Genomic DNA, 12,911 nt, shown 5'->3' with positions numbered 1-12,911 from the left:
GGTATTCACTCTCTGTGTATGACATTATCTAGGCTTTACTATTAGTTGTGGGCAATAGGCTGCCCTCATCTGCCAATGTAATTAGCTCCAGAACAGTATTTTAGGACAAAACTTCGCTGTCAGAATGGTACAGTGGATCATGAATCCAATATTCTGCTTTCCAATTCCTGTTGATCTTCTCAGTACAGCAAATCTTGGCCCAAGTATTCAACTGTTGCAATCTGTGCAGAAGTCCTACTGACATCCCATGGGTCCCACACATGTGAGAAGAATATTACACCTGAAAATTCACCGTGCTGATGGGAAATCAGAATATTGCTCTTATTAGTGAGCATACCAACCATCTGTCTGCCTGCTGGGACGTCATTCCTACTGAGTGCTACTGCTAACTTTTTCTCTGCTATACTCATTTTGAAATTGTCACAGAACTGTGAGTTTTAAGTAACATCTAACAAAACAGGAGCTTTGCCCAAGTAAAAAACAAAGTAGGCTTGAATAATCTAAAACCTACAAACTATTTGCATAAGCGGAATACCCAAAGGGAGGAGCATGTTCTTAGAAATATTTTCACTCACTAAAGTTGACTTTACATGCTCATACCAGTGGCTTGAATCTGTGCCACCATTTGTGACTTCTGAGGTCATCATCCCTAACTGTGGGATTATTTGTGATCCTGCACTTCTGCATGTTATGTTGCCCTACATGGGGGAACGTTATTTTCATTCTATCTTAAAGAATTTTCTACATTAAAGACAAATGTGTATTTTTTATTCTGTGACTAGGAAGATAATTTTAGTAGAATATTTGATCTGAGGAGGAAAAAATATAATAAAACACCTTATCAGAGCAAAAACAATTCATATAATCTCAATACAAATATATTTGCTTGTCTAGTTGATTAGCTCTTTGACATTATTTCTAAATATATAAATGGGCAAACAATGCTCTACAGACTGATAAAGAAAGAAAGATGATATTCTCTGCAATATGGTTATACTTTTTGATGTGTAAGATCCAGATCCAAAGCCCAGTGAAGCCAATGGAAGAACACAATTCATATTTATGTATATATAAAATTTGGTGGTTATCATGTGTTCAAATCTCCACAGCAAGATCATGTAAGTTACATGGGAAACAACAAATGACCCTCCATATCCATTATACTTATCCTTGTAACTTTTAATATGTTTTGCAATTTTGTTGTAGAGGCAGAGCAAAACATTTATTTGCTTTATCTGAAGGAGAAATAATTTGCAGAAAGAAAAATGTGATTCTAAAGACATCCATCTGAAACAGAATTCCACCTAAAAATGCAAAAGCAATCGATTAATTCTAACATTTCAGAAGGAAATTAAAAGCATGGTTGTTAAAATAACCAAAACTTGTAAATATTTAAAGGCAACCAGGAAACTATTTAAAAAATAATCTCTCAGCCTTGTGCACAATGAGAGGACATTCATTTAAATTCTGAATAATGTCTGGTTTAACCAAAATATCACTAAATGCTACTCCGTAATGCCTTTTCCTGTTTTTCTTCACCCTTGTTTTGATTTCTCTGAGAAATACACACAAGAATGTGATACACGTTCAATATGATATTCTTTGGTGTGTAATGGAAACATCCAGCCACACAAGTTTAAGATTCTCACTCATTGTTAGCTCTTTTACTGTATGTGATCCATCCTAATAGCTTGATTGGCCCTGCAAAAACTATGCTTGGAAACCACAGTCATTTAAAAATATATAATATTAGTTAATTGATGGTAATAAAAAACAAAAGGAAGTGGGAAGGCTGGCTGCCTGCTCTATGCTTTATGGTCCGACAGAGTTTACATTAGCCCTGTGTTTTTCCACTTTCCTTATATGAAATAAACAGCTGTAATTGAAAAGCAAGAAGCTCCATGGTTTATAGAAATAGGTGTTGTTAAGAGCCTTAGCCATCTAATTTTCTTCCTATTGCAGGGCAGACATCTATTGTCTGTTCTTTAGAGCTAATTTCTTTTCTGATCAAAAGGCCTACAGCATTGAAAAGGTAGTAATGACTATTCATTTGGTTGAAACCCCCATTCTGCAGCCTGCAAAGCTTTATTTAGAAACTGCTATTTCTTTCTAAAAGGAAAAGCTCATTTATGTCCTCTATAATGTCAATTAAAGTTGAATATATTTTAATTATTTATCCTGTAGAGAAACCTTTCAGGATCTCAATTTGCCATGCCTATGATATAGGCTCTAGTATACAACAATATGTGACTGCAGAATGATATCTCAGAGTGTAGGACTAACATGTGTTTTGATTTTAATTGACCACTAATGAATAGTTTATTTGCAACTAATTAGCAAGTTAGATCGGTACAATTAGTGTCTGATTTCTCTAATAATATAATTTATAAAAAAGGAGAGAGCTGTTATTACTAGCAAATAAAGCTGGTTGTTCTGTAAAGAAAACATTCTGCAATAGGTTATTTTAAATTTAAATGGGTAATACAGAATCGTTTGAATTGTTTTAAAAAAAATGAAAGCAGCCCTGTCTCAGTTATCATAATCATTAGGCAAAACGATCATTAATCTATATTGCAACAATCATAGTAAGTAAACATTACCCAATGGAAAGTCTTTAAAAAAGCAGTTTTCTAGGATGACAAGTTACCTTACATTATATTAATAACTTGTAACAAATTAAAACAAACTGAGCCAAAAGTGTGCAGACAAAGTACTAAACATTTAAGGACTATATTAAGGAATGAAACAGACCAATACAGAATGATCTTGTTACAAGGACCCACATTTTCATTGACTTGGACAGGTAGCAGTAAATATTTGTATCCTAAGGCAGGTGTTTAATGTGGACTTTCCTTTAGTAATTATTGAAGTTATTATTTGTCTCCCTTCAGAAAGAAGTGTGTGTGTGTTTTCTAATCACCAGCTGGCCTCTACTTTATCTTGTATAGCTTGATTTGGAGTTATCAGTGTTCCCACTTACAGACCCAGTACTTCAAATTTAAGTGAAAAGAGATCCATACACATATATACATTTAGAACATATGTGGATCAGACCGATCAATGGATATATCGATCTGTCAAGCAAGAAGATTTTGTTTTCACATATGTCCGTTTTTCACGCTCACGTATATACCTGCGTTTCTAAGCCATTGGCTACTCTTTAGCATAGTCGTGGGTAGGTTGAGTGAGTCAATTCAAATCAGAGATGTATGTACCAAAAATAATTATTCAATAGGACTCCTGAACTTCTTTTTAGCTACTATGTTTCCCCAGTGCCTCTCAAATACAGATTTTAACCTTTCTTTGACTACTGAAAAACCTGAACGTTAACGAAGCAATGTTTCTGTGGCCAGTTAAACATCTTGCCCCCTAGGCTGCAGAAGCACGTGCGATGCAGAGCACACAATACGGTAGAGTAGGGGGACTGTTGAGTAGATCCTTTCAGAAATTGACATGTAACCGATGATCAGCTCGGGGTAACACGGTGTCCCCGAACTGGGAACCGTTGCATGTGTTATTCCTTCTCCTCTTACTCAGGTGAGAGAGACCGTTTGCCTGAGTCAGACCAGCGGGGTTTAGCCCACCCTTTGAAACAGGCGATCGCTTTGTCTGGGGAAAAATCACAGGAGGTGCAAATAATAAATGTATTCGCCAGCTTCTGCTATTTGATTATTTTTTTAAAGCCACGGCGGGCGAAGAGGCTCGCTGCTGTAACTTGCCCTCCACAGGGAAACGAAAAAACGCCTGCAAACGTTATTTAAGATGCCCAGCGTTCAAATTGGTGGGAGCCGCTGTAGTCTGTTCACCTTATTTTATCCCTTCCAACAAATTCCATCTCAGACTCAGGACAGATTTTCTCATGGGTGCTTAACCAGAGCAGGGGCTGGTTTAATAAGCACTTTTGCTTTTCTGGCTTACTGGAGTGTCCGTTTTCCAGAGCTACTTTCCTTGTTCAAACGAGTCTCCTCTTTTCCCGAGGGCTCGCAGCGCTGAGCCAGTCCAATGCTGGTGGTCCCATTACAACTCTGTTAATTAGTAACTGGAGGGGGGGGGGGGAGAACCCTTATTAGCAACCCCCAGCCCTCCCCCCCCACAAGCCAACCCCATGAAGCGATTACCGCGAGGAGCAGTTTGTCAAAGGCTAATAAACAAATTCCTAGCGAACACCTGAATGAGCAAGGTTCAGGAACACCCAATTAAGAAATGTGGCTACTGGTTGTTTTTTTGTGACAGTGGAAACAAGCTGGTATAGAAAAGGGGCTATTCAGCAAAGACTCTGAGAGGTCTGTTTGCAGCCAGTCATTGTTGTCAGAGGCCAAATAAAAGTTCAGCTGGGAGGTGGGGGGGGGGGGAGGGAAGAGTGATTTAAAAACATTTCCCAGTGTCTCTCTCAATATGCTATAAAGGGGTCATTGAAAAGCAATATATTTGTATCCAAACGATGTTGAGTGCATTTTTTTCTATGCAGCAATTTAAAAGAAAAAGTTAGTTTCCAAAGTATGTTAATAACCGGATTATTCAGTTTCCTGTACATAGAATCATAGAATCATAGATTATTCAGTTTCCTGTACATAAGAGCAATCCCGTGGCAATCATAATTGCTAATATATTATCTACATCCCGATGCTAACAGAGCTATTGGTAAGGTCACAGAATAAGGAAGTTTATAGTGCTTTGTCGGTGGCTAGTCAGTAGTGATACACCTTGATGTGCCAAAAAAGACCGCGTCCCTATTAAAGATAATCAAGAGTGGGTCTACCACAGCATATGGAAATCTGTAAATCTTTTTATTTCATATATTAGAGGATGAACAAAAATATCCACCATCTATATTTTATATCAGTAGACAGATACACAATGTGTGTGTGTGAGAGAGATATCCATAAAATATATAACACATATAAAACCATGTTGAGATTGTAATTGAAAAAAGCATGAATATTTTGACTTTGAAAGTCACAAATATATTTGATCTCAAAATATCACAAAACAATCATTAGATTCATTTGTACTCGGCATTTTTGACACCTTTCATGTTGCCCAGTAGGATGGACATAAACTCTCAGCCGGAAATTGATCACTGTGGGGGCCAGGAGTCTTTGGGGCAGACGCCCCCATTTCAGTGGGGGAACCTTGCTTAAAAAACGGATGCAGTTGTAACGTTATTCCTTTTTTTTTTTTTTTTTTAATTCTTCAACCCTGTGATGGAGTTGTAACTTAAAGATCGCATTAATGACTGGTGGGTGAGGTCATAGCTTTGAGTGGACCTGGTTCTGTTGGTGAGCGAGACACGTTTTGGGGCTTCCAGACAGCTCCTCTTCGGCGGCGTGTGAACTCGAAAGCTTGTCTCTTTCACCAGCAGAAGTTGCTCCAGTAAAAAATATGACCTCCCCCACCTTCTCTCTCTAATATCCTGGGACTAACAGGCTACAGCCGCACTGCGTGTGATGCCTGTTACTGGAGTGCTGGGCGTGTGAAATGCACACAGTCATGCTAACACGTGCATCCCCGCATGTGGGGGGTTGGATCTCGTTCAAAGTTTGGCGTTGATGTAGAAGTGATTTCGCCCCCACCACCAGGACCGCGCGCTGCTCCGCTTTTGACAAGTGTGTTTACACCAGCCAAAGCGCTTCGCTTGTTCTGAGCCCACACTGCACCTTGCTCGGGGGACTCTCCGCGTTCCCCAGTGGTCAGTCTACGCTGACGAATTAAAGGGCTCTCTGCTGTAAACCTTGTCTGGTCACAGGGCTTCTTGATCTGCAGAATTCCCGGCTCAAAGGGACTTTATCAATGGCTTCGGCTCCCTCCCTCCTTCGCCACTGACTAGACCCCCTGGGGTCTTTGTAAACCGCGTGGTCAACTTTACAGAGACTTCGTGGGGGATTAATTCTTCGCTTCGTTCCCAGGCCCCGCGGCTGGGGCAATCCAAGCGGGGTTCGAGCCCCGCGCACAGCAAGGGGAGGAGAGGAATCAAGAAAGCAGATCAGTTGCAGCCCAGGAAGTTTAGCAGCTGGGGACTGAACCCGGTCCAGAGGCCCTAGCGGCTTGTTCTGCGCATATCGCTGCCGGCTAACGTTTGGGTCTAGCAGTGGTTGAACTGGGGGGAGAGGGAGGGCAGGGTTTAGGCCCTTTCAAGCGCTCTGAAGAGCGATTTAAAAATCCCCGTGGATCCGGTTCTGTGGTTCTCGTGACAGTCCAAGTTTAAAACCTTTCCTCTCTGTAGGCCTGGATTATCCTAGCAGCACCCTCCCCCCCCCCCCCCCCCGCATATTCACTCTCGCCATTGACCAGGCCCTGGTCCCGATCCTGCTAGGGTGTAAGCACGTGCTTTAGCGCGTGGAGTCCCGCTGGAGTCAAGGGGACTGCTTTCAGCATCGGGGCCGTTATTCGGCCCCGGTTCTACCTGGAAACATGAGCGGTGACTATGCAGGGGTCCTGTCCCCTTCACTGAACAGACGTGGGTGGGTCTGGGGGAAGCCCCCCAAACTGTGTTGCCGGTTGAGGCCCATAAGGGGCGACACCGGGGAGGCAGCCAGTCGTGGTACCCTGGCTGGAGAGGGTGCAGGGCCCAGTTTGGGGTGGTGCTGGTGCCGGCCGGACCTGGCGCATTGTCCCACCGCTGTACCGGGCGCCGCTCTCAGGTCACCAATAAAGTGCATTGGTGTAAACAGGACTGGCAGAGCCCATATGATTCGTAACTGTTGCTTTCTGACTCTCTTCTTCCCTCGAGTTATACTCTGCAGCTCATAGACGGGACGGGAATGGGATTACTCCGCTAATTTTACAGCGCATTGATTGATTCACCCATAGCTAATTCCGCCATTGGGCACAAGAGCTATTCCTTGAGATGGGACATTGCGAACCATCTTTTCAAATAGTCACCCGATCTCCTGACATTAAGAATCAGACAGGAGTCAAATTTTATAACAGCTTCCAAGAAACTTTGTAGGCAGTCGCAAAAGCTTTGCAGGGGAAAATATGTTCAGTAACCCGAAAAAACGAATGGGACAGATAAGAATATTTACTTTCTAAATCAGCCTTTTTATTGTCATGATAGAAGAGACAAGAGATGATCTGCATAGTAAAATGTTGCATCGGTTGTTGGCTATCTTTGGACATGTTTAAATACAATTGATTTCAGGTTAGTCTCACACTGGCATGGGGCAAATTAAAATACAGATGAAGCTAAATCTGAAATTTAAAATTGTTGCCAATTTTCATCTGGCTCACTTTTCGCCATTCAAAATAAAAGAGCTTTTATATAATGGTCCTATAATTTCAACTGCCTACTGATTTTTCGTTGCATACATACAGTCAAGATAATTAAAACACACAAAACGCAGGACTAAATAGCTAACTAACCAGAGTTCATCTTAATTTGTTTAAACGATTATTCAAAGCAAATAAGTGTAAACACCAGAGAATCGTTCTCACATCCGAGCCTGTCTTATTTTAGATCTGTAGTTGACTAATCAAAATATTTGGCACTGTTGATTAAAATAAAGGTGATTAAAACTGTCAAATCTGTTGCGAAACGTGGGGAAAATGTGCTTGAAATAATATCTTTATAGAGCTAAAATATTTAGATATGATCATGTCCTTTAAGGAGGTTGTATTTCGGGAGTCATATTTTTCAAAACAAACAACCAAAGGTTAACTCCACCATAGCATAAGTAGTGTTTGTTTTCAGGTCGATTTTCCACCCTCCAACAGATGATCATTTGCCAGAACAGATTAACTATTCAAACACGCATTGGATTACTAAATATACAAATAGTGTAGATCCCACCGAGTTTGCAAATAGAATCTCGACACCAGTCACCAATATCAAAGTGAAACTTTTCTTTATTGGTTTTTAAAGTTACACCGTTTTATTCCCCCATCGGTAGAAGCGGCGAGCAGGGGTGAGACTGGCGAAGTGTGTTTTTCTGCTGTGCTCAGGCAGTCAGGTGGCGGGTTTTTCTGGCGCTCCGGAGCTGGCTGCAGGCTGCTCACTGCGCGGTGATCCTGGGAACTATCTCTGGTTTGTTTCGCGGCGCGAAGCGAGCTTGAGGACTGCGGTGCTAATTATTATTATTTAATATGCGTATATCCTAGTGCTTCAATGCAGACCAGGACACTGCCCTGGGGAGGTCCCCTCTTCCTTGTGAATTAGCATCATTATCTTTATTGTCTCTCTTTTACAAGAAGAAAACGACAGCGCGGTGCATCTCCTCGGTGTAACTGCGTGACCACTTCGCTCGGGTCAGACGATATTTAAAATTCCCAGTCATTTTTTTATCCACCCCCCCGTGGAGTGGTTGGTTCCCAGCGCCCACGCCGGAGTCTGCTCACACGCCGATGTCAATCCGCAGTGATCCCCCCGCTCCCCCCTGGGCGCAGCTGAGAACAAACTCTTTAGGGTCTCACCCGGTTGAAAGCTCTTGTTCACACTGCGTGCACCGCTCAGCCCTCCGCCTTCCCCGGGTAGCCCTTGGGTTTTGTTTCTTATTCTGGGTTTGAGCAAAGCAAACAGTGGGATGCAGGGGAAGGAGGGGGCGGGGAGGATGCGGTCACTCAGCAGAGGAGCACGGCTCTGATGCCCCCCCCCCCCATACATCCACCCTTGTGCTGTAGGGGGCCGGAGGGAGCGGTGAGGCGGCTGCAGGAGCGCTATGCCTTTAAGAAGCTCCTGACCCGGATTGTCCTCGCAGGTGTGGGTGCTGGGGGGGGGGGGGGATAAAGAGGGCGGTGGAGGAAGGCCCTTTGATTGACAGCCCCCTCGAGCCTCCCCCACAAAGTTTTTCTTTCACTCCAAGGGGACTTTGCTGTTGCCATGAAAACGGATTTTGGCAAGCACCCGCCCCTCCCCCGGGGGCAGCCAACTGGAAAAAGTAAAGTGGCAAAGAAAGGAAAGGAGGTGGGGGGCTGGGCAGTGCATGCCAGGTTAGCCCCCCCCCCCCATGCACCCCACTTCCCAGCTACCAGGGAGTCCGGTCAGATCCCAGACAACCAGCCCCCGCCCCCCCCCCCCCAGCTCGGCAAGCCATGCTGGGGGCCACACTGTGAGCCATAACTGGGCTTCAGCTGGGGCTAATGTGTCCTTGTGTAACCCGACCAACAAAGAGCCTTGCGGCGCGGGGGGGGGGTGCGTTTGTAGTGCATGGGGAATTGCAGCACCCCCATCCTTTGATCGGGGAGCCGGTCCGCCTCCACCCTTCAAGATACCCGGGGGAGAGGAGGGGAGTGGGGAACCCTTCCCTAGGGAGAGCTGGGCTCGCCCCTACCCTCCTTGATCCCGCCATCAATGGGGGTTGGGGGGTGAGCTGAGCTCCGCTGCGACAGCCCCCGCCCGGGTCATTTCGGGGCTGCTCGCTCCCCAGGCACTGGGGGGGGGGGGAAGCGGCTCCGCTTCACGCACGGGAGCAAGTCCCCTCGATCGCGACCCCCTTTGTGCCCCGCACACGAACGGAGCCCAGGGACCGCGCAGCCCTTCGGCGCCCTCCCGCCGCGGGGAGCGGAGGTTCAACCCCCCCTCCCCCCCCACACACACACCCTTGTGCGGCCGGGGCCCCCGCAACCAGCAGCGAGCCGGGGGCGGTTTGCAGCGGGATGCCCCTGCCCGGTTCCCTACGCCTGGGGGCGGGTGGATTTAAAACAAGCCAGACCAAAAGTTGCCTCCTCCCCCAGTTCTGCAGGGGGTAACGTGGGGGGAGGGGCCGGGCCCCCTGGTTTCAGCGCGGGGGGGGGAGTGTGGTGCGAACGGGAGCCCCCTAAACTGCAACTTTTTTTTTTTTTTTTTAACCAGCTGGTCAATTACCATCCGTCAGGGCCTGTCGGGAGCCGCGCGCTGATTGGCTGCCGGCTGCTCATTTATAGGCCGTCAATCATCTCCCCCAGCACTGGGAGCGCACCGAGGCGGCGGCTAGAGGGGGGGAAGCGCCCGGCGAGCTAGAGGGGGGGAAGCCTGCCCAGCAGCAGCAGTAGTAGTAGCCGCCGCTTGCGAGCGCAGGGCCCCGGGGGGAGGAACCTCGCAGCAGCAGCAGCCCGGTCCCCGGCCTCACCTGCCCGCCACGCTGGCGCACCTGCTGCCCGCCCCGGCCATGTACAGCATGCTGGAGGGCGAGCTCAAGAGCCCCCAGCCCGCCCCGGGCGGCGCGGGGGGCCCGGCGGGGGCTGCGGGCAAAGGTGGCGGCGGCGGCGGGGGAGCGAGCGGCGGGGGCGCGGACCAGGACCGGGTGAAGCGGCCCATGAACGCCTTCATGGTGTGGTCGCGGGGCCAGCGGCGGAAGATGGCCCAGGAGAACCCCAAGATGCACAACTCCGAGATCAGCAAGCGCCTCGGGGCCGACTGGAAGCTGCTGAGCGACGCCGAGAAGCGGCCCTTCATCGACGAGGCCAAGCGGCTGCGGGCCGTGCACATGAAGGAGTATCCGGATTACAAATACCGGCCCCGCCGGAAGACCAAGACCCTACTGAAGAAGGACAAGTACTCGCTGCCCGGCAACCTGCTGGCCCCCGGCGGGGCCAGCGCCGTCAGCAGCCCCGTCGGGGTGGGCCAGCGCCTGGACACCTACGCCCACATGAACGGCTGGAGCAACGGGGCGTACTCGCTGATGCCGGAGCAGTTGGGCTACGGGCAGCACCCGGCCATGAACAGCCCCCAGCTGCCGCAGATGCACCGCTACGACATGAGCGGCCTGCAGTACAGCCCCATGATGTCCACGGCCCAGTCCTACATGAACGCGGCCTCCTCCTACAGCATGTCCCCCGCCGCCTACGGCCAGCAGCCCGGCACGGCCATGAGCCTGGGCTCCATGGGCTCGGTGGTGAAATCCGAGCCCAGCTCGCCGCCGCCGGCCATCACCTCCCACTCCCAGCGGGCCTGCCTGGGGGACCTGCGGGATATGATCAGCATGTATCTCCCGCCCGGGGGGGATGCCACAGACCCTTCCAGCCTGCAGGGCAGTCGGTTGCACAGTGTCCACCAGCACTACCAGAGTGCCGGGACGGGGGTCAATGGCACTGTACCGCTGACTCACATCTGAGACTGCTCTGCCCTCAACACAACCTAACCCCGCTCCTGGGACAGCTGGTTGCTCGCTTGAGCAGACTCGGACTCAATGCAACTCCCCGGGAAGACTTTTTCAAAGGAAGGGTCGCTGTCGCGTGTATTTTTTGTACAAAAAATAGGGGGTGTGTGGACTGGTTTTCTCTAATAGAGCACAAATGTCTCCTAGGAACGCCTGGGAAGCTTTCAAACCGCAGCCACTTCTTTCCTGGTTTCTGATAGGTTGGCTCTATTTTATTCTTTTAAAAAAAAATTGCAAAACCCGTTTTAAAGGTCTTGTCTATTTCAGTTTGAGTGTAGCTGTGGAATGGACACGTGGCGGGCTTTCTTCAAGCTCAGATGTTTACATTTTTGTTTGTCGCCTTTTTCTTTTTTATTTTTAAGTGCCCCTCTCCCTCCCTCGCCCCTGTCCTGCTCCAGGTTTTATCCGAATCCGTAGCTTCCACGACCTCTCCACGGGGGGGTGGGGGGAAGAAGCTGTGGGGGTCGCAAACGCAAGGTCTTTTTTTTAACTTATAGTAAGTTGTGTGGTTTGGTTTTTATTCTCTTAAGCTTGTAAACTTCTGTAAATCGGTTTGTGAATTTGACTGACTGTGATACCGTTTTGACATAGCCCACCAGGCAACAAACGCTTTAGTTTTGTCTCTCCGGTTTCTTAAAAGACTTTATCCTGTAAAACACTTCTCCCCTTCTCTCTTCTCCTACCCCCTCCCCCCCCCCACCCCAAGAGATCAATAAATTTTATAACGGGCACCTCCCCCGTCTCCTGGCGATTTGTACGTTGGGGTGGGCAGCCCTACCGTGCCCTGGTCAAAAACTCGGAGAATAAATGCCTCCAGCGAGCGGGTTACTTGGGACACATGTAAATGCCGGGACTAGAAAACAGCGCGGTGAGGTTTAGACCGTCGCTTTAAAGCGCAGAATTCCATATTGCTGTGCGAAAGGTGAAATCCGCTTCCCTTGGGGGTAAACGCTTAAAACGAGCGCTTTAAAAACCGATCCGGTCCTGCCCATCAGCTCTTGCAGCACGGATCTCACCGCGCCTAGGCGTTGTGTTTGAAAAACTGGAAGTCCCTTGGGTTTAATTTCTCGTGCGGGGGAAAGTAGGGCTGAGGAAGCAGAGCGGGTGGAGATTTATCTACCCACCGACTCGCTTATTTTTAAAAGTACGAGCCACTTGTTGCCTCTCCAAAGAGGCATTTCGCGTTCCCAGCTCGCCGGCTGGGTGTGGCGGCTGAAAGGTGCGAGTTTAAATTCTGTCTGAGGTGGGCTGTGCACCCAGGAAAGCTGAGCTACTTACCGACCTAAACCCGCTCGGAGAAATCTTCATTCGATGGTATTAAAAATGGATGGTTACAGTAGTCCGAGGGGAAATAAATAATGTAATCTTTTCAGGCTGGCTGGCTGGCTGGCCGGCCTCGTATTTTTAGTCTGCACAACCACTCCCAGCAGGGTCTTGGCTGTAGGGTTCGCAGAACCGCTAACCGGTTCCCACTTCGTTCATCCTAAAAATACAGCAGTTAGCTCGTACCTAAAGTCGTTTTAAAATGATAGGAGTACCGTTTAGGTATAAATCGAGCTGTCTCCGTGTGTTTTGAAAACCGAATTAACGCCATTTCGTTCGCACAGTAATTCACTCCTGGCGGCTTATCAAATTAATACCAAATCTTCCTGGTTGTGTTAAATTTAACTGATGTTGCCTTAACTCATTTTCCTGCTCCTTTCGCGTTTGGCACCTGTTACTCTGTATTTCTTAGGGCAGTGGGAAAACAAAATCTCTCACGTGGCTTGAGTCTGTTTTACGCCAACCTTGCTGTGACTTCTTCCATCTTCTGCGTGAGAGAGTTTTATTAGCCAAAGC

General features: G+C 47.7%; 1 protein-coding gene across 1 annotated transcript; it reads left to right on the top strand.

The window, feature by feature from the left end:
• The first annotated feature begins 10,082 nt into the window (after positions 1 to 10,082).
• SOX3 (SRY-box transcription factor 3) lies at positions 10,083 to 11,027 on the top strand. Its single transcript, XM_065410577.1, has one exon. It carries the CDS (start codon positions 10,083 to 10,085, stop codon positions 11,025 to 11,027), a length of 945 nt encoding a protein of 314 aa, XP_065266649.1.
• Positions 11,028 to 12,911: the final 1,884 nt, after the last annotated feature.

This window comes from Emys orbicularis, chromosome 9 (assembly GCF_028017835.1).
Source record: "Emys orbicularis isolate rEmyOrb1 chromosome 9, rEmyOrb1.hap1, whole genome shotgun sequence".
Taxonomy (NCBI): domain Eukaryota; kingdom Metazoa; phylum Chordata; order Testudines; family Emydidae; genus Emys; species Emys orbicularis.
The sequence above is the reverse complement of the archived record's forward strand: the minus strand, read 5'-3'. Positions and strand labels throughout refer to the sequence as shown.